General features: G+C 52.4%; 1 protein-coding gene across 1 annotated transcript in view; it reads left to right on the top strand.

Annotated features, from left to right (window-relative positions):
- TBCD (tubulin folding cofactor D) overlaps positions 1–25,782 on the top strand; it is a 176,669-nt gene that overhangs the window by 118,324 nt on the left and 32,563 nt on the right. The window contains exons 17-21 of the mRNA XM_062175522.1: positions 2,587–2,672; positions 12,646–12,726; positions 22,122–22,195; positions 23,039–23,156; positions 24,332–24,392. Coding sequence (XP_062031506.1) covers positions 2,587–2,672; positions 12,646–12,726; positions 22,122–22,195; positions 23,039–23,156; positions 24,332–24,392 — 420 coding nt within the window. The remainder of the gene's footprint in view (positions 1–2,586; positions 2,673–12,645; positions 12,727–22,121; positions 22,196–23,038; positions 23,157–24,331; positions 24,393–25,782) is intronic.

Below are 25,782 nucleotides of genomic sequence, written 5' to 3'. Positions count from 1 at the left end.
GGCCGACTCCTCCATCAGGCTCTCTGGGTTCCAGTGTGAAGACCTAGTCCTGATACCTAGACTCATCCTCTTTGCTGTGTACCAGCCCCACCAAGGAGCAGGGCAGAGACAGGGACCTCTCTTTTCCTGAGAGCTGGGTAGGGAGGGCTGTCTCCATGGGAGGCGGCCTCCACCTGTCTCCCACTCCGTGACTGTGCTGCCTGTGGACCAGGGCACTGTGCTGGCGTTGTGATGGCCTGCCTGCACACTTGCCTCTTCTGCCTTTATCCTGGTGAGGAAGCAGCCCCCTCGCCCTAGAGGATGGAACACCCTGCCTGGCAGGGCAAAGCCTGACCCTCCCTGTTTGTTTATTCTCATCCTGGGCTATGGTGTTGGGGGCTGGGCCCTAAGTCCTGTCATCTGTTTTCTTGGTGGGACTTGGTCCTGACCCCCTGGACATTGCCCTGGGTTTCCCACCTTTGTGTGGAACATGGGCCACCTCATGGAGTGGGTGAACCCCCTTCTGTAGAATGGGGTGTAGCACTTTCAGCCTGGGGGAAGCTCTGTCCTGCCCTGTAGTTAGGCCGTGGAGATATGAGCTGCAGCTGGATCCACGTGTGACATCTCCAGCAGCTGCAGCTCCCAGCATAACCCTTGCAGGGGATTTGTGGGATCCCAAGCATTGAGTATACGTTCTGTCAGCTCATCCTATCAGGAAGGGGGTCAGGGTGTAGCTGGGTGGATGCAGTGTGTCCCTGGGTGTTCTCAGGAGAGCTGTTTGTCCTGTGATGTTTGCTCACTAAATTCTTAAATAGAGATGTGGGATTTGAATGATCAAGTGCCACGGTCAGTAACAGATGTTGAGGAGGAATCTGAACTCAAAGATGGGCAGGCCTGGGTGGGTGGAGTGGATAGGGAGCTGCTTCCTTTGGCCACACGCACCTCCCCCAGCCCCAGGCTAATCACAGACACTCCCTTCTGGCCAGTGACCAGTAGCATTATCCAACTCTGTACTCAGATCTGTCCAGAGGGTGGCTTTTAGTGCAAGAAAGCAAGAAGAGCTACACCCCAGCTCTTCCTAGGCTGTTACCTGTTTAGCTGTTTTGGACTTGGGATGGCATCATTGATGCCACTGGCTTAGACTGATGGGCTTTTTAGGTGCAGCTTGAGCACTAAACCATCATTTTTGACATTGTTTCCGTGATAATAAATAGCCTAAATCTCATGTGGAAATTGGGGCTCAAATCATAAATTTAGTTCTTTATGTGTCAGCTTGCTCAGGAGCTGGTTGCATACTTGCTTGTTGTGATAAAGAGTGACAGCAGCTGAGGTAGTGACTCCTCTTGGTACCTGCTGAGTCCCTGTGTGTGTGTGTGTGTGTAGCCATCCAGGGTAACAGGTGGGTGCTGACGGCTTCTGTTTGCATGGGTGCACCCGTGTGTGAAAGACACCATCCATTTTTTTTGGCAGTGTTAGTTGCAGTTGATTGGTGGTGTTGAGTGCAGTTGGTTGGCAGCATTGGGTGCAGTCTCTTGGTTGTGTTGGTGTTGGGTGCAGTTGATTGGTGTTGCATGCAGTCATTTGGTGGTGTTGGTATTGGGTGCAGTCGATTGGCAATGTTGGTGTTGGGTGCAGTTGACTGGTGGTTTGGGTGTAGTCTGTTGGCTGTGTTGGTGTGTTTGCTGTATTAGTGTTGGGTGCAATTGGTTGGTGGTGTTGGTGTTGGGTGCAGTCGATTGGCGCTGGGTGCATTTGACTGATGTTGGGTGCAGTCTGTTGGCTGTGTTGCTGTTGGGTGTAATCTGTTGGCTGTGTTGGTGTTGGTGCAGTTGGTTGGTGCTGGGTGTAGTTTGGTGGTATTGGTGTTTGGTATAGTTGATTGGCAGTGTTGGGTGCATTGGTTGGTGGTGTTGGGTGCTTGTCATTTTCCTGAGCTTTGTTTGATAAACTCATGCCAGTTTTGCTGTAGTTGGGAGCTTCTTTAAGTTTCTCTCACGGGGCCTGTGTGTTGGGGGTGGGAGGTCTTCTCTGAGACCTGTTAAAAATACCCCTGTGGTTCATACTGTCAGGTTTTCTACATTTGTGGTGTTTCAGATGTTGGAATCGTTTTACAGAGTGGTGTCTACAGCACTATGCAGACTATGGCCCCGGGACAGGAGTCTGCTGGGAGAGTGTCTGTGGACCCTCATCCCCCTTATTTCAGAGTCTAGGGTTTGCTGCTTCTGGGGTGCTGTCAGCCCCACCTTGGCACCAGCCAGGTCACTGCTTGTCCATTAGACTGAGGCATGGGCTCTGGTCTGTGAGACCACCAGCACCTTCCTCTCCCAGAGTGGGCACATGCTAGGGTCTTTTTGCCTGGCTAGGGGCACAGGGGGATTGAGATCTACACCGTTGAACCCTGATACCTTCTCAGGGTGTGTGCTTTAAAAAAGTTTCTCCCAGCATTGTGGAGTTGAGTGGTTGAGGTAGTTTTGGGCCCAGCCAGGTTAGGCAGTGAGAGCACAGACTTGATTTATCTCTGACCATCATTGCTGGGCTTATGAAAGTCCAGGTATGCACTTAGATTAATTTTCCTCTTTTCTTTTTTCTAATTTCACATTTATCCAGGGTACTTTTCCTCATGGAATTGATATTCTGACCACCGCTGACTATTTTGCAGTTGGTAAAATATCTAACTGTTTCCTGGTTATAAGGTAAGTTTTCATGTGTGTCGCAGAATGGTACGTCTCCTTCCGTGTCTGTTTCCACCATGCTTCCCTTACCTGCGAAGGTCCACTTGATGTCCATGTGGTTTGCGTGGAAAGTGACACGTTGACAGCAGGTTTGTCTGGACCTTGTCATGCTGCTGTCTGGAGCAGCACTGTGTTCTCGAGGGCTTGCCGTCCCCACACCGTATGCACCGGTCCTGCGTAGAGCTCGGCACGCTTGCGTTTGCTCTCTGTTTCTTCTCTTTCATCAGGAACCATTTCAACATTGAGGTTATCTCTGGGTTGTTTGTGAGGAGCTTAAGAAAGCGGTCTTTGAGAAGTCCAGCCAGGGAGTAGAGTGTGGCGGACGATTCATGTGCTCTCGGTCACATGACAGCGCTGAAGGGAACAAAGGCTTGGCTTGTCTGTCTTAGGGCAGGAGGGAGCATTTCTCAGGGAATGCTAAGTTCATTTTTAAAAACAATTGCTAACCACTGCTGCTCCTAAGGACAGATTTCCAAAGTGCCCTGCGTGCCGGCCACGCAGAAATGGCATTTCCTCACGACCACACGCACAGGTTTTTCAAAGCAGAGAATCTGGCCCCATTTCCGGAAGGATCTCTGACCAAACTCGAACTTGTTGTCTGTTTCCTCTATCTTCCCTTGGCTGTGACATCCTTTTGTGCCCTGTTGGTTCTTCCTGTTTTCCTGGCTTGTCAACACTGCCTGTGCATTTCATGGGGAGTGTCCGGCACCCTTCTCCTGAGCGCCTAGGGTGCAGTTGCAATTTACCTGCTGAGGTTCCTAAGCCACCCTGAGACACAGCTGTGAGTCGTGTTTGCGTCCTATAGAAACACTTACAGCACCGGGCCCTGCGCCGACGTGAGGACATGCCAACACCAGGCGTGGTTGTGCACCAGCCTCAGGCTCTCTCCCCCAGTAAGGGCCCTGTGCTCAGCCGGGACTCTGGGTGCGAGGCTGAGAGCACTGTGTAGAGAAAGTGGGTGGGTGGGGGGTTTGTAGCCCCAGGTCAGGCGGGGCTGTGAGCTGCAGTGAGGAGGGGGTGGTTGTGAGCTGTGGGGTGCAGGGTGGTGAGGGATCTGGTTGACTACCATTACCACCGTGGCTGCATTTGATGACTGGGAACAAGGAGACCACATGGTCAGAGGCCACGTGGGTGTCACCAGGGGTGTCCCAGGGGATCTCAGAGTTGGCGGTGTCCAGAGTTTCCCACAGCAGGATGAGGGCACAGATCGGGGAGGTGCCTGGTGCCTGGAGGTTAAGGTCAGGGACTCAGCCCTGCGTCTGTCGAACACAGAAATCAACCAGGTTCCTCAGGAAACTGGGAGTTCTCTCTCTCTGTCTCTTTTCCTCTTTTCTTCTTTAAATACTTATTTATTTGAAATTCAGAGTTAGAAAGAGGATGGCCTAGATGGCCTCAATGGCCAGGACTAAGCCAGGAGTTAGGAGCTTCATTCAGGTCTCCCATGTAGGTGGCAGGAGCCCAAGCTCTTAGCCCTCTTATTCCACTTTTCTCAGGCTGTTAGCAAGAACCTGGATCAGAAGTGGAGTAGCCAGGATTCGAAGCTGCACCCATATGGGATACTGGTATTGCAGGCTTTACCTGCCATGCCATAACACCAGCCCCTGGTTTTTTTTTTTTTTTTTTTTTTTTTTTTTTTTTTTTTAATTTTCATTCACTTATTTGAGAGGAGAGGGAGAAAGAGAGCACAAGAGGGTGTGGGTACACAAATGCTCCCATCTTTTGACTCACACCCCAAGTGGGCATTGTGGCCAAGAGCTGGGCGTGCAGTCCTGGTCTCCAGACGGGTGACAGGGACCAGCAACGTGAGCCAGCCCTGCAGTTTCCAGCAGTTCAGCTGGAATTGGGAGCAGAGCCGGGACCTGAATTGTCAGCTCTGATGTGGACGACGGGCATCCCCCCAGGGTCTTAGCTGACAGGCCGTGAGGTGCGCAGGCTGGAGCAGACACCGGCACTCATCTGCTTGCTTGTGTTTTCTGTGCCCACTTTATTGAAGGGCTAAGGGATGATAGGAAGTCTATGTGTTTGATGTGTACGTTGTGGCAGATTTTGACATGCCTGTCTGTAGCAGCCACTACAAGGAAGACAAGGGAATGCCTGTGTTTCCCATGCTTCCCTCTCTCCCCTCCCCATGCCTTGCCCCAGGTGGCCCTGCTCTGCTGCTGTCACCCAGATGAGTATCTGCTCCCTCAGGTTGTGTGGATGGGGTCCGTGGTGTGCTTTTTGCTTGTGCTGGCTTCTCTCACTCAGCCTGAGAGCCTTCTGTGCCCTGGTTGCTGAGTCGTGTTCTGCCGGGAGGGCCCATGGTGGCCTGTCTGCTCACCTGGGGTTGTGCGGGGGCACGTGTGAGGACGGCATGTGTGCTGGGGTGGCCACACTGGTGCGAGTGTGGAAGTAACTCCTAGTTTGTGTCTTCCTGATGGCGCTGAGCACCTTGCTGTGGGCTGGTGGCAGCCTTCTGTCCGTGTGTTTCTTGGAGTGGTGGTTCTCCTCTTGCTGAGAGTTCTGTGTGTGTTCTCAACACTGCTCCTCTCAGGCACTTTCTCCTTGTCTGGCTTGTCCTTCGGTGTGGAGTGTTTCTCACTCAGAGCTCTTTGTGAAGTAAGAGCATTACTTCTGTGCATCAGTTTCTTTACAGTTTACATAATGTGGTGTAGGTGTGGGGCGGGTTATGGCACATGTGAGCCCTTGAGTCATTGCCGTGGCCTGCATGAAGAACACGTCCACCCCCACGGAGCTCCCCTGCCCTGCTGCGACCTGTGCCTCTTCACAGGGCTTCGCTCTACACGTTGTCCTGTGTTACTGAGTTCCTCAGGCATCGGGGGCGAGTCGCCCCTGAGCAGCACCCTGCAGCACCCTGCTGCTGTCCTGTGGGCTTCTCACCTCCGGGTTCCCACGCGTCAGAGGACAGCTTTGCTCCTGCAGTTTCTGATAGAGAGAGCACAGGTGGGGCCTCTGCCGGCTGGGCTGCTGTCCTCCCCTCCTTGTCCCATCCCCTCTTCTGAAGAGTTACTTATTTATTTGAAAGGCAGAATGACTGACTGACTGACTGACTGACTGACTTTCCATCTGTCGATTCACTCCCCAAATGGCAGCAACAGCCGGGGATGAGCCAGGCTGAAGCCAGTGTCCAGGAACTTGATCTTAGTCTCCCGTTTGGGTGGCACTGGGCCAAGTGTTTGGGCCATCTCCTGCTGCCTCCCAGGGGCTTTCGCAGGGAGCTGGGTTGGAAGCGGAGCAGCTGGGACTCAGCCTGGTGCTCTGATAAGGGAGTGGCGTAACCCGTTGTGCCACAACACTGGCTCCTGGGCTGCTTTTCTGAATCGCTGCAGTTGTGAGTTTTGATTGTTGGTCTTCTTGCTGTAAATCTTATTTTTACCGTTGAACATCATTTATAAAGTGGATTTTGCTTTCTAGTAGTTTGCCCTCCAGCAATTTTGCACATCTGTGACCTAAAAGTTCTTCAAATCCAGGAAGCCTTTGAACGAGCTATTTGCCTCTGTATTTCCCAGCTCCGTAAATGAATCCCACCTCTACTCATTTCTTGATTTCTCTTTCTCATTTTCCCACACCTGGTTAGTGACCTAGTTCTGCCAGATCCACATCCCTAATGGGCCTCAAACTGCCTTCTTCCTGTTCACCCTCTCTGCCATCCCTGACTTCCAGCTCTTGTTAACCTGGAAACTTGTCAAAGCGTCCCAGCTGACTCCTCTACCCCTAGGGCCTGACCTCACCCATCTGTGCTTTGCCCTGCTGCCCCAGGAACTGACTGAGTTCCTTCATATTACAGCACTTTCCAGCCCTCCTGCCCACGCCCTTCCCTGTGCCTTCCTCCTGTTCCTCCTCCTGTACCTGCCAGGCCCCCATCTCCTCCTGCTGCACCTGCCATGTCCTCTTCCCTTCCTGCTTCATGGGCCATGCACTCCATTCCTCTTCCTCCTCCCACCTGCCATGTCCCCTCCTGCTGCTGTACCTGCTGTACACTCTGTCCCCTCCCACCTGCCATGTCCCTTCCTGCTGCTGTACCTGCTATACACTCTGTCCCCTCCCACCTGCCATGTCCCCTCCTGCTGCTGTACCTGCTGTACACTCTGTCCCCTCCCACCTGCCATGTCCCCTCCTCCTGCTGTACCTGCTATACACTCTGTCCCCTCCCACCTGCCATGTCCCCCCCTTCTGCTGAGCCTGCTATACACTCTGTCCCCTCCCACCTGCCATGTCCCCCCCTTCTGCTGAGCCTGCTATACACTCTGTCCCCTCCCACCTGCCATGTCCCCCCCTTCTGCTGTACCTGCTGTACACTCTGTCCCCTCCCACCTGCCATGTCCCCTCCTCCTGCTGTACCTGCTATACACTCTGTCCCCTCCCACCTGCCATGTCCCCCCCTTCTGCTGAGCCTGCTATACACTCTGTCCCCTCCCACCTGCCATGTCCCCCCCTCCTGCTGAGCCTGCTGTGCACTCTGTCCCCTCCCACCTGCCATGTCCCCTCCTCCTGCTGTACCTGCTATACACTCTGTCCCCTCCCACCTGCCATGTCCCCTCCTCCTGCTGTACCTGCTGTACACTCTGTCCCCTCCCACCTGCCATGTCCCCTCCTGCTGCACCTGCTGTGCACTCTGTCCCCTCCCACCTGCCATGTCCCCTCCTCCTGCTGCGCCTGCTATACACTCTGTCCCCTCCCACCTGCCATGTCCCCTCCTGCTGCTGTACCTGCTGTACACTCTGTCCCCTCCCACCTGCCATGTCCCCTCCTGCTGCACCTGCTGTGCACTCTGTCCCCTCCCACCTGCCATGTCCCCCCCTTCTGCTGAGCCTGCTATACACTCTGTCCCCTCCCACCTGCCATGTCCCCCCCTCCTGCTGAGCCTGCTGTGCACTCTGTCCCCTCCCACCTGCCATGTCCCCTCCTCCTGCTGTACCTGCTATACACTCTGTCCCCTCCCACCTGCCATGTCCCCCCCTCCTGCTGAGCCTGCTGTGCACTCTGTCCCCTCCCACCTGCCATGTCCCCTCCTGCTGCTGTACCTGCTATACACTCTGTCCCCTCCCACCTGCCATGTCCCCTCCTGCTGCACCTGCTGTGCACTCTGTCCCCTCCCACCTGCCATGTCCCCTCCTCCTGCTGTACCTGCTATACACTCTGTCCCCTCCCACCTGCCATGTCCCCTCCTGCTGCTGTACCTGCTATACACTCTGTCCCCTCCCACCTGCCATGTCCCCTCCTGCTGCTGCGCCTGCTATACACTCTGTCCCCTCCCACCTGCCATGTCCCCTCCTCCTGCTGTACCTGCTATACACTCTGTCCCCTCCCACCTGCCATGTCCCCTCCTGCTGCTGTACCTGCTGTGCACTCTGTCCCCTCCCACCTGCCATGTCCCCTCCTCCTGCTGTACCTGCTATACACTCTGTCCCCTCCCACCTGCCATGTCCCCTCCTCCTGCTGTACCTGCTATACACTCTGTCCCCTCCCACCTGCCATGTCCCCTCCTGCTGCTGTACCTGCTGTACACTCTGTCCCCTCCCACCTGCCATGTCCCCTCCTGCTGCTGCACCTGCTGTGCACTCTGTCCCCTCCCACCTGCCATGTCCCCCCCTCCTGCTGCGCCTGCTATACACTCTGTCCCCTCCCACCTGCCATGTCCCCCCTCCTCCCCTCTTCCTGCACCTGCATGTACTGCTGTCCCATCTTCCTCCTTCTGCACCTGCTATGCCACATTCCTTCCTTTCCCTCTCATATCTGCTGTGCCCTCCCCTTTCACCTTGTCCTTGCCTCTTCCTCCTGCACCTGTCATGTCCTCAAGTCCCCTCCTCCTTCCTCTCCTGCCCCCTGGTGGCAGTTCTTCGGTTTGCACTGACATCCCACGTGGACCTAGTAGATGCTGGGATGGCTTGGACTAAACATTCAGGAGTCTTTCACAAGACTGCCGCTTCTTGGGCCTCACTTCAGACTGGAACTCAGGAGGCTTAGTCTCCATCTGCCTCTTTCCTTGGGGCCCTTGGTCATCTGCTTGCTCCTCTGGACTCTTGTGCTTCATAACCACCTGTTGTGGGCTCCTTGTGTTACCCTAGCTGTGAATTTGCCTGTCAAGAGTACGGGTTGCATGCTCACAGCACCTTGGTGCGGGGGTCATTGATGACAGGGGAGGGGTTGGCTTCTCAAGCCTCCCATTTTTCTCAGGCTGTGTGACCTTCGGGGAGACTTCCCACTCACACACTCCTGAGGAAGCCTCCACTTTTCTTTCTGTCCTTTCAGAGCACAGATCTTTCCTGGCCTGCACTCTTGGGCTATGTGTCTTGCAACACCGTGTTCGTGCGGCATTCACACTCAGCGCTGGGTCCAGCTCTGCAGTGCCGTTTTCTCTGGCACGTCTCTGTCCCCACCTGGCCATCTGCCTAGTCTCTTGGGCTCTGTGGTGGGGGCCGCGGTGAGGTTGGTGTGAGGCTGTGTGGATAAGGTAGTGGGTTCACATGATATGTGTGGTTTCAAGTTGTAGCTGTGTGAACTATAGAAGGTATGTTGTTTGAATAGGCAGTGCACACACATGGTGTAATACTCAGAAAGCGCAGGCGTGTCAGGGAGGGTCATACCTGTCTGTCCCTGTCCCACTCTCTGATCCCGTTCCCGGTGTTGCCTGTCACCAGTTTTCGCATATGCTCTGGAGCAGGGGTGGGGAATGTCTGACCCACGGGCCGTATCAGGCCCACAGAATCATTTGGTCTGACCCTGCTAAGGCATCCACAGGCAGGACTTGGAATTCAGTAAATCTGTAGCAGGCCCGTGAATGATGTGAATATCTGGATGGCCTCTGGCAGACAGAAGGTTCCCCAGCCTTCTCTAGAGAGTTCTGTTCCTGTAATGCACACGAAAAAGCTGAGAAAATACAGACAGCTCCAGGTGCCCTGGTTGTACAGTGAGGCGAACCCTGTGTGGATACTGGACTCTGTCCAGGCTTTTCTGTTGAGAGCAGTGTGGAGTGCGTGTCTGGTTTCTCACGAGTGTGATTATCTGTGAGTAGATGGCCAGAAGTGGACCTGTTGGACCCAAGGGTATTTGGGTTTTGTGTTCCTGGGCCATGTGACCTTGTAGGCCCTCAACCATGGTTGAGACCCCGGATGCGGAGTGACCAGTGAACACAGAGTGAAGGCGATTGAGTGCTGCTTCAGGTGGTTGAGCTCTGAGCTTTTCCCGTAACTGTTTGTGGGCAGCAGTTCCGCAAGGCCCTTGTGTCCTTTCCTGTGACGCCAGTGCTGGCTTTCCCCTTGTTGTCTCCTGACGCTGCTGTTGGTGTTCCTCTGGCAGACTGTGGGGGTTCTGTGTGTGGATGTGTTGATGTCTTCTCTTACGTCATTATCAGAAGGTCTTTCCCACATGGGGATCAATTTTTCCGATTCTCTTGTGATATTTCAAGAGACAGTCAGAACTTAAACCCCACCAGCTGCCCCTGCATGAAGGGTGCAGCTCTGTGAGCACTGACAGCTCACACCTGGCCCCCTTTCACCTTCCGGGGTGTGGGGGCTCCCAGCACCCCTGCAGTTCTGCTCCCAGCCTCAGCCCTGGAGCTCTGCCCATCGCTGTGGATTCAGGTGGCGTCAGGAAGAGCACACACTGCTGGTGGGATCCATCCGTGGCTGAGCTGTGTGCTGCTCTGTAGCTGTAGCTGTTGGCAAACATACAGATGGTTTTCAAATAAAATGTTCATTTGAGAGGCAAGGAGAGGTGGCAGTGGGGGTGGGAGGGAGACACGAAAGACACAAAGATCTTCCATCGGCTGATTTGCTCCCCAAGGGAAGGGCCAGGTTGAAGCCAGGAGCTGGAAACTGCATCCAGGTCTCCCACATGGGTGGCAGAGACCCAGGTCATTGACCCATCACCATTGCCTCCCAGGGGACACATCAGCAGGAAGCTGGAGTTGGGCGTGGAGCTGGGTATTAAGACAAGCACTCTGCCGTGGGATGCAGATGTCCTAGCTGCTAGCTGGAATGCCTGCTCCTGTTTTGAATTTTTGACTCAGTTGAATAAAGCTGTTGAACATTTATTTGGAAGTGTTTATGTGGATATGTTAAGACCTAGGTAATTTTTGTGTATTTAACTTCATAAGGAACTGTGAAATTGCTTTTTTCTCCTCCCCCTGAGAAATGCGTGCAAGTTCTGCTACTCCACGTTGTTGCCAGCACTTGGTACTTGTTACCTGATACTTGCCCGTTCTAGAGTGTAGTTTGCATTCTCTGCTGACTACTGATGTCAGTCACCTTTTTGTGTGCTTACTGGCAGTGTTGTTTTTGTGATGATCTGCTACCGATTGTTATTTAGATTTATCATCTTTATTTGGATAGAAGTCTTGTCATTTTTGGGAATCCCTGCCCCACTGCTTATAATGGAAGGAGGCTTCTTTTGGTGCATGGATTCAGAGGTTTACAGTGCACGATCTGGTTGAGTGTGGGAGGGGTGGGTGTGCAGAGGATGGCTCTCCTGGTGCATGCAGCCCGCTCCAGAGCTGCCGTCCCAGGCACACCTTTGATGACGAAGCACCTCCTCCCAGCTGCTTCCTAAAATACCACGACTGGGTCAGGTCTCCCACCCTTACTCTGTTACCATGAACGTAGTATACTGTGGGGACCAAGCCTTCAGCTCATGGGCCTCTTAGGGGCACCCAGACTAATACACAATCCACAGCAGCCGCCACCCCGCAGTCTGTCTTCATTTTCTCAAAGTTCTTAACAACTTTGTTGAAGTGTAATTGACGCATGTTAACTGCACATCAAATGGACAGTTGACTTCAGTATGCACTCAAGAGTCTCTGTCACTGTGGTTGCCAAGGTGGGGACGTGAAATTCGTTCCTGTGTCACCACAGGTGCCGTGTCTGGTGTATGCCGTGGTGGGGGCGTGGTCTTCAACCCGGTGTCACTGTGTGTGCCATGGTGGGGGCGTGGCCTCATCCTGGTGTCACTGAGTGTGCTGTGGTAGGGACGTGGCCTCATCCCGGTGTCACTGTATGAGCTGTGGTGGGGGCGTGGCCTCATCTCGGTGTCACTGAGTGTGCCATGGTGGGGGCGTGGCCTCATCCCGGTGTCACTGTGTGTGCTGTGGTGGGGGCGTGGCCTTCATCCTGGTGTCAGTGTGTGTGCTGTGGTGGGGGCGTGGTCTCCATCCCGGTGTCACTGAGTGTGCTGTGGTGGGGGCGTGGCCTCATCCCGGTGTCACTGAGTGTGCCGTGGTGGGGGCGTGGCCTCATCCCGGTGTCACTGAGTGTGCCGTGGTGGGGGCGTGGCCTCATCCCGGTGTCACTGAGTGTGCCGTGGTGGGGGCGTGGCCTTCATCCTGGTGTCAGTGTGTGTGCTGTGGTGGGGGCGTGGCCTTCATCCCGGTGTCATTGTGTGAGCCGTGGTGGGGGCATGGTCTTCATACCGGTGTCACTGTGTGTGCCGTGGTGGGGGTGTGGTTGTCGTCCTAGTGTCATTGTGGGTGTCCAGGTGGAGGTGTGGCATCATTCCTGTGTCACTGTGTGTACTGTGGTAGGGGTGTGGCCTTTACCCCACACATTTCTTGCTGCCTACTTCTTTGTAGTCCCTACCTCTGGTCTCCCTCATCTGAAGGCAACTGCTGACCTGCTTCCATTAGAATAGATTTGTTTTGTATTAATGGAGAAGCTAGCGAGTGCCGGTTTTGTCTGCCTTCTTTCTGACCACGTGTTGAGTTTCTGATGAGCGTGCGTCCTGTGACTGAGTCACAGCCTGTTCCCTGGCTGTGCCTGGTGTCCTGGGGGTACAGTTGTGTGTGCAGCTCTGGGAAAATGGGAAGCTACTTAGGGGGGCGTGGCTGAGTCCTATGGTAGGTATTTTTCGCTCGGCAAGAGATGGCATCTGTTTTTAAAATGCTGTGTTTCGTGTTCTTGCTTTTGCTGCATTCTCACTGACCGAGAACTTTGTCTTCCAGCGTGTATATTGCTGGCTTTGCTGAGTACACCGAGCCCATGATAGAGCACCTGGTCGCCATGAAGGTCAACCACTGGGACGGGTAGGTTCCCCCGTGTGCGTGCTGCGTGGAGCTGGTGAGCACCGAGTAGTAATCTCAGAGCGATAAACAGGCAGGCTGCACGCCTGGTGTGCCGGGTAATGGTCTGTTTCCAGTTCCCTTCTAGAGTCCCTTGTCGGGCAGCCCTGATGTGTGACTGTTCCCGTGTGAATGCCCTGGGCTGGCGTGTAGTCGAGGGCAGGAACTTGCCTGCGGCCAGGAGGAGCCTAGGCCGGGGACACGCCTCGTCTCCCTCGGCGATGCCGTGCCTCCCACCCTGATCTCTGCTTGGCCACTCTGGCTGTCTTCTGTGTTGCCTCCTGGGAGTGCAGCAGGCATTAGTGGCTGTTTTCATAATTACAGGAGCAGTTTCAGGATATGTTGGCATTTCGTAGGCAGTTAAATGTGTCTTCAAAGAGAAAAGCTAAGTGTGCAACCCAGAACATAAACAGAGCATTAGTGCTGTTATTACATCCTCCAGGAGGCCAGATTATCTTTGCCTAGGAAGGCTGTGTCACTGCCTGTCACACGCGGATCTAAAGACGGTGAATGCCTGCGGACGTCAGGCCCTTTGTGAGGGTGCACGTTCAGTGTTCCAGTTTTAGGGTGCATCTTTTGCAGAAAGTTCTTTCGAGGACTAAGGCCTTGATAGTTTGGTTGCTTGTGGCTGTGTGCTGTGATGCCCACGGGGTCCAGGAGACGTGCCCTTTGTTTCCTGTTGGTCACCCTGAGCTTCCAGGTGATGGTCTCTGTTTTTGATGTTTGAGACATGCCTGCATATGTGGCACCAAAACCTCTTGTGATTAGGAGCACGGGTCCTCTGGACAGAGCCTGTCTCACCAGTTATCACTCACTCAATCAGATATTGAAAATAGAGTTGTAAAGGTAGAGATGGAGAGAGACATCCGTCACATACCTGCACCAGCCAGGGCTGGATGCCAGGAGCCAGGAATGCCAGCCAGGTCTCCCATGTGGGTGGCAGGACAAGCACTTGGGCCATCAGCTGCTGCTTCCCATGCCTGTTAGCATGAGCTGTTTCTGAGCACAGGGTCGCCAAGACTCGGCCTCAGGCACTCTGATGTGGGGTGTGGGTGTCACACAGGGCAGCTCAGCCCCCTGGCCACAGGGTCCTCTCCTGAATGAGCTGGGCTCAAGTCCCCAACTGTTACTGTAACGTCCACTTCTTCAGTTCTGGCAGTTCTTCCTTCACGTTTTGGGTGGGAGACTCCTGGTAGATGTGTATCTGTTATTTTATCTTCTTGGTGTGCCGGCCCTGGTCCTTGTCTCTCACCACTTTTGTCCTAATAATTTGGTATCCCCGGTATATGCATGCTGGTAGGCTTTTTCCTTAAAGGGCCAGAGAGTAAATATCTTAGGTCTTTGTCCCAAATACTTTATCATTTCTTTTCCCTGTACAGCCCTTTAAAAAATAAAACCATTTTTAACTTAGGACCTTAGACAAAGAGGCCTCAGACTGGGTTTGGCCTACTGCCATCAGTAGCTGCTATCCTAGTGACTTGATCTCTTTTGTTTCTAGTCTGGGCGCCTTTTGATATACTGCTTGTTTTTATACCCAGTCTGCCAACCCCTGCCTTTTTCTGTGAGCTGTTCAGTCCATTCAGATTTGATTTTTAAATATCAGCATAGTTCAGTTTATGCCTGCCATTTTACTGCTTGTTTTTCATTTTTTTCCCATTGCCTTTTTTGTTTAAAAAAATTTTTTAGAGGGGCTGTCACTGTGCCATAGCAAGTAAAGCTGCCTCCTGCAGTGCCGGCATCCCATATGGGTGCTGGTTTGAGTCCCGGCTATTTCACTTTGCAGCCAGCTCTACGGCCTATGAAAGCAGTAGAAGATGGTCCAAGTTCTGGGGCTGCTGCACCCATGAGGAGACCTGGAAGAAGCTCCTGGCTCCTGGCTCCTGGCTTCAGGTTGGCTCAGCTCCGGCTGTTGTGGCCACTTGGAGAATGAACCAGCAGATGGAAGACCTCTCTTTCTCTCTCTGCCTCTGCCTCTCTATAACTCTGCCTTTCTTTTTTTTTTTTTTTTTAAAGATTTATGTATTTATTTGAAAGTCAGAGTTACACAGAAAGAGAAGAGGCAGAGAGAGGGAAAGGTCTTCCATCCACTGGTTCACTCCCCAATTGGCCGCAATGGCCAGAGCTGTGCCAATCCAGAGCCAGGAGCCTCTTCCAGGTCTCCCACGTGGGTGCAGGGGCCCAAGGACCTGGGCCATCTTCCACTGCTTTCCCAGGCCACAGCAAAGAGCTGGGTCAGAAGTAGAGTCACCGGGTCTCGAACTGGCTCCCATAGGGGATGCTGGCACTGTAGGCAGAAGCTTTACCTGCTACGCCACAGCGCCAGTCCCACTCTGCCTTTCAAATAAATAAATAAATACATACATAAATCTTTAATAAAAATTTTTAAAGAAATCTTTCTAGCAGAGACTTAGAGGAGAAATGCAGAGCTGAGCGACCTGAAAACATAATCTGGCCTTCCTTTCTGCAGGTTCTCACGCTCACACCAGCTCTTTTCCTGGAGCTTTAGGGTTCACAGAGGGTGACCGTGACCTTGGCGTATTATGGTTTTTGAAAAATGGAGATGTCTCTGCCCTTGGCCTGGGATTCCTGCTAAGAGGCTATAAATAGGGCCCCTCTGACTTTCACGCAAGAAGCGAGGCTCGCACCCAGTGGGAGCTGAGAGGATTCCTGCAGAAGCTCCCGCAGTGTGTGGGATCCCCGTAGCGTGCACCATTAGGAATCCCAAGCAGTGCTACCCCTTGAGCAGGTTGCTTTTGAGGGCTGGGCTATCCCATTGTCCTGTGTTTCTTTTTAAAAGTTTTCTGATACATAGACAATTGATATCTCAGGATGAATGCAATTTTAAATCTTGCAACTGGTAGACTGTAGAATGTCTACCATCTTAACCGGTTTCTACTGTTAGGTTTCGGGGTGTCAGCTGCATTCAGATGGCTGTGCAGCTGTCACCGCCGTCCCTGTCAGCTTGCAGGACCCAGCGTCCCATCAACACTAACTCCTCGCCCGCCCCTGCCACTGGCAGCCCTCATTGTCCTTTGTGTCTCTTTGAGTTTGACTCCCCAAGGAGCCTCATGAAAGGGGAACCCTTCCTGTCTTTGACTGACAGATGTCATTCAGCATGATGCCCTGGAGGTTCCTCTGTTCTGAGGCTGAGCAGCGTTGGGTGTCTGTCTTTCTGTCCCTCTGTTGGCTGCTGCCGTGGGCTTGGGGAGCTCTGAGCTCCCAGCTCTTTGGAGTTTGTGCCCATGATGGATCTGCTGGGTCGCAGCGTGATTTGTTCCTGATTTTTGAGGCGCCACCGCACTGATTTCCATGGGGGCTGTGCATTCTGCATTCCTAACAGCAGGGGGCAGGGCTCCAGTTCTCCCGCGTCCTCACCAGCACTTGTTTCCTGGGTGAGAGTTGGCATCTCACTGTGTTTTTGGTTCGCATTGCCCTGATGATTCTTGGCATTGCCTGTCTCTCATGTGCTTGTTCTCTGCCTTAGCATAGTTGGAGAAAAATCTTTTGAAGTCTTTTGCCCCATTTTTAATCGATTTGTTGTTCTTTGTGCATTCTGGATAGTAATCAGACAGAGGATGTGCAGGTGTTTCCTCTTACTCTGTAGGCTGCCTTCTCCCTGCTGTGTCCTCTGGTGCAGAGAAGTTTTAATTTCAATGTAGTCCAATCTTCTGGTGTTTATGCTTTGTGTCACTTTCAAGAAATCATTGCTAAATCCAATGTTGTAAAGCTTTTGCCCTGTATTTTCTTCAGTTTTATCATTTTAGATCTTAGGTTAGATATGAAAGTTAAACTGTTTTTCCCCTGGAAACCTTTTATTTAAGGAATGCAAACTTCATACTTTTCATAAGTGCAACTTTAGGAATATAGTGATTCTTCCCACCATACCTGCCCTTCCACCCACACTCTCACCCCTCTTTCTCCTCCCTCTCCTATTCCCATTCTTATTTTTTACTGAGATCTCTTTTCAGTTAACTTTATACACATACAGGTAACTCTACAAATAGTAGGGGGGAAAAACTGTTCTTCAACATTCCAGATGAGGGCTGTTCCAAGTCACTGCTTCTCAAAGTGTCAGTTTCACATCTAGAGATTACTTTTTAGGTGCTCTGTTAGTTATCACAGATCAGGGAGAACATATGGTATTTGTCCTTTTGGGACTGGCTTATTTCACTAATTATGATGTTATCTAGTTTCATCCATTTTGTTGCAAATGACAGATTTCATTTTTTTTAACCACTGTGTAGTATTCCATGGTGTATATATCTCATAATTTCTTTATCCAGTCTTCAGTTTTAGGCATTGGGGTTGATTCCATGTCTTAGCTATTGTGAATTGAGCTGCAATAAACATGTAGGTACAGATAACTCTTTCATATGCTGATTTCATTTCCCTTGGGTAAATTCCCAGGAGTGGGATGGCTGGGTCATGTGGTAGGTCTATATTCAGATTTCTGAGGTATCTCCATAGTCTTCCACAGTGGCTGTACCAATTTACATTCCCACTAACAGTGGATTAGGGCACCTTTTTCCCCACATCCTCACCGGCATTTGTTGTTTGTTGACTTCTGTATGTGAGCTGTTCTGATGAGGTGAGGTGATATTTCACTGGGTTTTAATTCACATTTCCCTGACGGCTGATGATCCTGAGCATTTTTTCATGTGTCTGTTCTCCATTTGGATTTGCTGTTTTGAAAATTCCTGTTTAAGTCCTTTGCCCTTTTCTTGACTGTGTTGTTGTTTAGTTTCTTGATCTCTTATGTATTCTGGTTATTAATCCTTTATGAGTTGCATAGTTTGCAAATAATTTCTCCCATTCTGTCAGTTGTCTCTTCACTTTGCTGAAGTTTCTTTTGTAGTGCAGAAGCTTCTCAATTTGATATAATCCCATTTGTCAATTTTGGTTTTGATTGCCTGTGCCTCTGGGATCTTTTCCAAGAACTCTTTGCCTATGCCAGTGTCTTGCAGGGTTTCCCCAGTGTTCTCTAATAATTTGATGGTATTGGGTTGCAGATTCAGGTCTTTAATCCATGTTGAGTGGATGTTTGTGTAAGGTGTGAGGTAGGGGTCTTGCTCATCCTCCTGCATGTGGAGATCCAGCTTTCCCAGCACCATTTGTGGAAGAGACTGTCCTTGCTCCAGGGATTGGTTTTAGCTCCTTTGTCAAAGATAAGTTGGATGTAGATGGGTGGGTTGATTTCTGGTGTTTCTGTTCTGTTCCATTGGTCTATCCATCTGTTTTTGTACCAGTACCAGGCTGTTTTGATTATAACTGCCCTGTAGTATGTCTTATAATCTGGTATTGTGATGCCTCCAGCTTTAGCTATTAGGGGTGTCCTGTGTTTCCAAATGAATTTCAGCATACTTTTTTCTATATCTGAGAAGAATTTCCTTGATATTTTGATTGGTATCGTGTTGAATCTGTAAATTGCTTTCTATAGTATGGGCGTTTTGATTATATTGATTCTTCCAATTTATGAACATGGAAGATTTTTCCATTTTTTTTGTGTCTTCTATTTCTTTCATGTTTTGTAATTCTCATTGTAGAGCTCTTTGACATCCTTGGTTAAATTTATTCCAAGGTATTTGATTTTTTTTTTGTAGCTATTGTGAATGAGATTGGTCTTAGAAGCTCTTTCTCAGCCTTGGCAGTGTCTGTGTATACAAAGGCTGTTGATTTTTGTGTATTGATTTTTTTTTTTTTTGACAGGCAGAGTAGACAATGAGAGAGGTAGAGACAGAGAGAAAGGTCTTCCTTTTGCTGTTGGTTCACCCTCCAATGGCCGCTGCAGCCGGTGCACCGCGCTGATCCGAAGGCAGGAGCCAGGTGCTTCTGGTCTCCCTTGGGGTGCAGGGCCCAAGCACTTGGGCCATCCTTCACTGCACTCCTGGGCCACAGCAGAGAGCTGGCCTGGAAGAGGGGCAACTGGGACAGAATCCGGTGCCCCGACCGGGACTAGAACCCGGTGTGCCGGCGCTGCAGGCGGAGGATTAGCCTATTGCGCTGCGGCGCCAGCCCTGGTTACTTCTAAGTAATCCTATGATCAGCTTTTGAATTCCATTTCTGGCATTCCTTCAGTCTCTTAATCTTCACATTCTAGTATTGAAGTGTTGTGTTCTTTTAGGGGCATCATGTTGTCTTCCTTATTTTTGTTTTGAATTGTTCCGTTTGTTAGTGGGTATTTGTGGTGATGCTCATTTTTCCCCCACTGTGATGGCTTTATCTTTGAGCCATGCCTCTGGGTCTTAGCGCAGTGTCTGCTCTTTCAGTGAATACCCCGAGATGTGTACCGGCTGTGGCCAGGGAGCTCTGATCGTGCTCCAGCGTGAGGGGAGTGTCCAAGGGGACTCCCAAATTGGGCATGGTAAATCTCTCTCTTTTTTCTTTTTTTATCAGAGGGGCGGTTTTGTTTAGCATAGTCTCATGCTCTCCTTCTCTCCTCAAAGGAGACCAATGCCTGGGTGCTAGCCCCAGTGGGTACGATTTTCATACATGTTGCCACCAGAACCACACAAAGGATCTGTGCAGTCCTCGGTGCGAGCATAGATCCCGCAGCAATGACCCTCACCAGGCAGGCAGGGAGCCCCGAGCATGCGGAGCCGCCTGCAGTGACTGCCCAGAGTCCCAGCCACGTTCCGTGTCCTCACATGCAGCCCCAGTGTTTGCATAGGCCCCAGTGCAGTCAGGAGCCCCCAGCCAGACTCAGGCATCTCTTCTTGGCTGGTTGCTAGGCACGACACAGGCTTGTGCAATTGTTACATATGTCCAAAACAGTGCCCGGCCTCTCTCAACTAGTTACAGGATGCTGGTGCTGGGTGGTCAGGGAGGGAGAAATGTGCCCCCTTTATTTCCCTCTATGTTGGCAGGTACACTGTCCCCCGCAGGGCTCCAAGCCGGACTCTAGCCAGGCTCTTCCCACAGCTTTATTCTCAGTGGCTGGGCTGCTGCAGTCTGGTCTCACCTCACTCCAAAGCCGGATGCTGAGGCTATCGCTGCTGGGGTCCTGAGCTGTGCACGTCCACACTCCAAAGCTGGTGCTGAGGCTCTCGCTGCTGGGGTCCTGAGCGGTGCACGTCCACACTCCAAAGCCGGTGCTGAGGCTCTCGCTGCTGGGGTCCTGAGCTGTGCACGTCCACACTCCAAAGCCGGTGCTGAGGCTCTCGCTGCTGGGGTCCTGAGCTGTGCACGTCCACACTCCAAAGCTGGTGCTGAGGCTCTCGCTGCTGGGGTCCTGAGCTGTGCACGTCCACACTCCAAAGCCGGTGCTGAGGCTCTCGCTGCTGGGGTCCTGAGCTGTGCACCTCCACGCCCTCCGCACAGGCCCACAGCGTCCCTCTGATTTGCGTGGAGTTTCCTCTGCCATTTTCTCCCTAACTCTTCCCTGGACTGCTCTCTCCACCTTTTATTTATTTAAAAAAAAAATTTTTTTTTTGACAGGTAGAGTGGACAGTGAGAGAGAGACAGAGAGAAAGGTCTTCCTTTTGCCGTTGGTTGGTCCCACAATAGCCGCTGTGGCCAGCGTACCACGCTGATCCGAAGCCAGGAGCCAGGTGCTTCTCCTGGTCTCCCATGGGGTGCAGGGCCCAAGGACTTGGGCCATCCTCCACTGCACTCCCGGGCCACAGCAGAGAGCTGGACTGGAAGAGGGGCAACCGGGACAGAATCCGGTGCCCCAGCTGGGACTAGAACCTGGGGTGCCAGCGCTGCAGGTGGAGGATTAGCATATTGAGCCGCGGTGCCGGCTTCTCCACCTTTTTAAAACTGTCTTCCCCTAGACTAGAGTAGTGAGCTCTCTCTATTCTGCCATCTTGACTTTCAAAATATTTTTAAAGAAAGAAAGTTCCTGTTCCAAGTGACACGGGGGGAAGGTGTGTGTCTAAGCCTACGAACGCTGCTGCCCACTCGGCAGCCTTGGGATGCTTTCCTGTTGCAATAAGCAGTTCTTCACGTGCTCCTAGTGAAATGGCTTCTTGGAAATGAACAATTTATATTGGGCTTGGGGGCGGTGGTGGTACCAGTGCAGTGCCTTTGTTGTTATGTTTTGAAAGACAGAGAGAGAGAGAGAGAGAGAGAGAGAGAGAGAGATCATCTATTGCTGGCTCATTCCCCAAATGGCCGCAACGACCAAGGCTGGGCCAGGCTGAAGCCAGGAGCCAGGGGCTTCTTGCGGGTCTCCCATGTAGGTGCAGGGGCCCATCTTCCACTGCTTTCCCAGGCGCATTAGCTGGGAGGTGGATCATAAAGGAGCAGCCGGGACTTGAACCAGTGCCCATATAGGATGTGAGCATTGCAGGCAGTGTCTTTACCTGTTATACTATAATACTGACTCCTCTTTTAAAAGTGCTTGTTTATTTTTATTTAGTTGGAAGGCAGAATGACAGAGAAGAAGAGACAGAGCTTAATCTCCCGCCTGTAGGTTCACTCCCCAAACGGCCACGATAGCTAGGCCTGGGCCAGGCCAGTCAGAAGCCAGGAATTCCATCAAGGTCTGCCATTTGGGTCGTAGGTTCCCTGCTGCCTCATGGGGTGTGTGTTAGCAGGAAGCTGGGATCAGAGCAGCACCGCTGGGACTTGAGCCAGGCACTCTGCTGTGGGGTGTAGATAACCCAAGCAGTGGCGTAGCCTGCTGTGTATGTCACTTGCCCCTACTGCCACTGTTTCTGATTAACGTTGTGTGCATGGTGTTGGCACACAGACATCAGCTGCCTTGAGGAGTGTTCTGTTTACTGTTGGAAATAGACACCTGAGCAGGTCACGTGACCCCGAGGGCTGTGGGGCCCAGGGCTGGGGCAGTGGCACTCCTGGAATGGGATCAGCTATGTTTCTTTTCAGTGCTGTAGGCTTGGAGGTTCTGGTAATGAAATTAAGATCCTGCCTTGAGTGTTTTGTAACGTCCCATCACAGCTCTGTGTCCTTACAGTCTCCCTAGTGACTGCTCTTGATCTGGTGCTGCCGGCTGGAGGAGCTGGGGCCCGGGCTCTCAGGTACTGTCCAGTGAGCCCATCCTGCACCTGCGTGGAGCCCAGGCAGGAGCCGCAGGCCCAGGAGGGCCTCAGGGCCTTTTCTTCCCATGTCCCACTGTTGGGTGTTTTCAGCTTTGCAGCAAATGCCACGTGTATGTCAGGCTGAGCCGGGAGGTGAGGTGCAGGTGTCATCGAGCCGACAACACCGGGGCAGGTGTTCGGTGATCCCCTTCGCCGTGTGGCACCCGGGAGAAAGGGCAGACATGTCCTGTTTTTGTCGTGGGTCCTGAGAAGTGGCCAGCTGAGACTGATGCCTGTGTGGCGTTTCTGTGAATTGATGACTGCCGGACTCATCAAAGTAAAGGATTTGACCCTTTTTGCTGTAACCCCTCCCCCCAGGGTCATCAGAGAGCTGTCAGCGAAGGCACTGCACAACCTGGCCCCACGAGCACCCGAGTACTGCGCCACTCACGGTAGGTGCGCCCCAGCCATCCTACAGGCACACATGTGACCACACGTACAGACCGAGGCATGCATGTGCATACACAGCACCTGCTGTGTGTGGGACAGAGGTGTGTGTGTGTGTGTGTGTGTGTCTGCTGAAAACAATGTTTCGTTTCCCTCTTGCTGGGAAGTGTTGGATGAATTGGCCGTGGGTTTACCCAGGGTGTGTGTGTGTGTGTGCATGTGTGTACATGTGTATATGTGTGCACGTGACCGTATGTACATGTATATGTTCGTGTGAACATGTGCATTGCCTGTGAGCATGTGTACACACGCGTGTATGTGAACATGTGCATGAGCATGTGGATGTGTGTGTGCACGTGAGCGTGTGTGCACACGTGTGTGTGTGCACTGGGAGCCTCTAGGCTGTGTGCAAGTGCCAGCATCTGAGCAGAGAGTCTGTAGGCCTCATCACGAAAATGTGAAAATGATGACACTCGTCGAATGCCCGACAAGCTCCCGGTGGCCCCGGTTTCCCGGCAGCCCGTCTTGCTTGGGTCTGTGAATGTCTGGACGGAGGCTTCCGTCTGCCTCCGTGTGGAGCCTGCTTGCGGGCAGAGCAGCAAGGTCTGCGTCTGTTGCGCTTCTTTCTGGTTCAAGTGGAAACCTGAGTCGTGCTCATTTCTGCCGCTTAGAATAAGTCAGGGCCCTGCTTGGCGGTGGGAAAAACACACACGCCTCGAACTTGCATTTCTGTGTTGTCCAGAGCCCTCCAGACTCGGCTTTTGCTCTCTGGGGGGTTGTGTTTTCTGAGTGACTGGAGACCCCACAAGCCCCTTTCCACCTGCCTTCCCTGGCCCTGTCTCCCACAGTTCTCCCCCAGCTGCTGTCCATGACGCTGAGCCCGGATCTGCACAGCCGGCATGGGGCGATCCTTGCCTGTGCGGAGCTTACCCACGCGTTGTACAAGCTCGCGGTGCAGCAGGGCAGGTAGGACTCGGCGTGAGAAGGCTGTTGTGCTGGGAAGGCCTCCCCTTGTGCCCACCCTGTAATTACAGTGATCGCAGGTTTGGGGCCATCTCATCGGTTTTAATTTTTGTTTATTTGTACTGGTGTTGCGGTCTCTATGTTCCCAAAGTTTTGTTTGTGAAGTTGGCAAATGGACCTGTGTCCTGGTGAGTCACATCCGAGGGTGGACCACCCACCTCTGCTTGCAAGGACCTTAATGTGGCCCAGGCTCAGCGGCGCCCCCTGGTTCCTGAGGCAGTGAGCTGGGCTGTCAGACGCTGTGGGCTGCCCACAGGCTCGCGTTGTCTGTCCCTGGAGCAGAAGCGTTTCCTGGTGTGCGCACATAGCAGGGAGGAGGTGCCCCACTGCTGGGCTTCTCACCTTGGTGTTTGTGAAGTGAAAAATCACACACACAGTTTCCTGATCCTTAGCCTCCAGTTTGAAAAAAACTGCTTTAGGTGGTTCCCTAACCGTGGGGATAGCACCACGTTGGCTTGGACCCCACCTCGCTGGCCTGGCCAGCCCTGAGGAAGGCTTGGTTGCAGAGCCCCTCATGCCCCCATTCCCGGAGCACAGCCGCACAACCGGAGGTCACCCTGTACCTGTGTGTGGGGTGAGACGGTATCTGTGGGCACCGCTGTCGTCCACTGTGAGAAAAGGCAGATGGAGGTGAGCTTGTGCACGTGTGTGTGTGTTGGGGCTGGGCAGGAGCTTCCAGAACCACCTTCCAGCACAGGGCATGTTCCCTCCCTGAGCAGTAGTGATAGGTATGGGGTGTTGTCTGCCAGGGAATCGTGGTGAGGTTCTGTGCCCTGAGTTTGGGGGCTGGCCACAAAGGCTCCTCTGCCTAGCACAGGAGGCTCGGTCCTGACCTGTGCACACAGACTGGGCCTAGTGGGTCACCCTTCTCCATTGGGAGTGGCGGGAGCACTGCTGGCTGTGCTTTTCTGAGGACAGTTGCTGGGGCCAGAGCATTGCGAGTGCTTCCTTCCACTCATTCCCTGTGACTGTGTGTTTATGTAGAATCAGAAGTGAGGACACCCCCTGGGGGATGCAGGGACAGCCGGAGCCAGAGCATCTTTCGGCACCTGCATGCTCTGTGGCGTACCGTGGGGTCTCAGTCCTGGTGACCTCAGTGCTGTGTTCTGTTCCTGCAGGCCGCTCACGGACTACCTGGATGAGAAGGCTGTGCAGGGCCTGAAGCAGATTCACCAGCAGGTCTGTGTGGGGCCCAGTCTCAGTCCCGGGGCTGCTGTACAACCTCGGTCCTGGGCGCAGTAGGGTGACCAGGCGTGACCACGCTGGGAGCACAGTCCCTCTTTGACATCACCCTGTGACCAGCCACTGGGGGTCCTTCTAGGGCAGGAGGTGGGAACAGACTTCTCATGTGGCCACAGTGTGCTTGTGAATGCAGTGGGGGTTTCAGATGAGCTAGGCTGGGCACCCAGAACTGTAGCAGAGTCTTGGGTTCTAGCTCTGCATGTCAGGCTGGGATGCTGCGTCTCCTGAAGGTAAATCCAGAATTTTGTGTGGACATTTCATGCAGGGGAGATTATGCGTTTTTCTGGGTTTTTCAGTTCTCAAGGGCTTCTGGACTCAGAAGAGGTAAACTGTGCCTCTTCCTGTCGTAGGATCATAGAAAAATCACGAGGAATGAAATGGTTTTGCTTTTTGTTATTCAAAATAGATTTATATCTTCTATTTTTTTAAAAAAGATTTTATTTATTTGAGAGGTAGAGTTACAGACAGTGAGAGGGAGAGACAGAGAGAGAGGTCTTCCATCCACTGGTTCACTCCCCAGATGGTTGCAACGGCTGGAGCTGAGCCGATCTGAAGCCAGGAGCCAGGAGCTTCCTCCAGGTCTTTCCACATGGGTGCAGGGGCCCAAGCACGTGGGCCATCTTCTCCTGCTTTCCCAGGCCACAGCAGAGAGCTGGATCAGAAGAGGAGCAGCCGGGACTAGAACTGGTGCCCATAAGGGATGCCGGTGCCACAGGCAGAGGATTAACCTGTGCCACAGCACTGGTCACTATATATTCTATTTTAAAGATTTATGTATTTGAAAGGCAGAGTTACAGAGAGAGATTTTCCATTTACTGGTTCACTCCCCAAATGGCTGCAATGAGCAGGGCTGTGTCAAGCCAAAGCCAGGAGCTTCTTCCAGGTCTTCCATGTTGTTGGCAGGGGCCTAATCACTTGAGCCCTCTGGTGCCTTAGCAGGGAGCTGTATCAGAAGTGGAGCAGCTGAGACTTGAACCGACACCCATATGAGGTGCCGGCATTACAGGCAGTGGCTTTACCCACTGTGCTACAATGCTGGCCCCAAGAGTTTCATATTATTTAAAATTTCATTTTTTTGTAATAATTTATCATTTTGATCTTGGACTTTAGTTGGTTTGCTTACACGTGATAGTGCAGGCTGTGACTGTGCATGTGTTTGGGCCTCAGTTTCTGTCTTCTGTAAAACATGGGTAGTCGTAGAACCTTCTTTGAGATTGTGTAAGAATTTCAAATTGCGTTGAAAGGATTGAGTGGAATTGTTGGCCAAGGGTGGACATTGAGTAAATTTTAGCTGTGACAGTAATGGTGATATTTCCTATGGAGAAAA

The sequence above is a fragment of the Lepus europaeus genome, chromosome 18 (genome assembly GCF_033115175.1).
Source record: "Lepus europaeus isolate LE1 chromosome 18, mLepTim1.pri, whole genome shotgun sequence".
Classification (NCBI taxonomy): domain Eukaryota; kingdom Metazoa; phylum Chordata; class Mammalia; order Lagomorpha; family Leporidae; genus Lepus; species Lepus europaeus.
The sequence above is the reverse complement of the archived record's forward strand: the minus strand, read 5'-3'. Positions and strand labels throughout refer to the sequence as shown.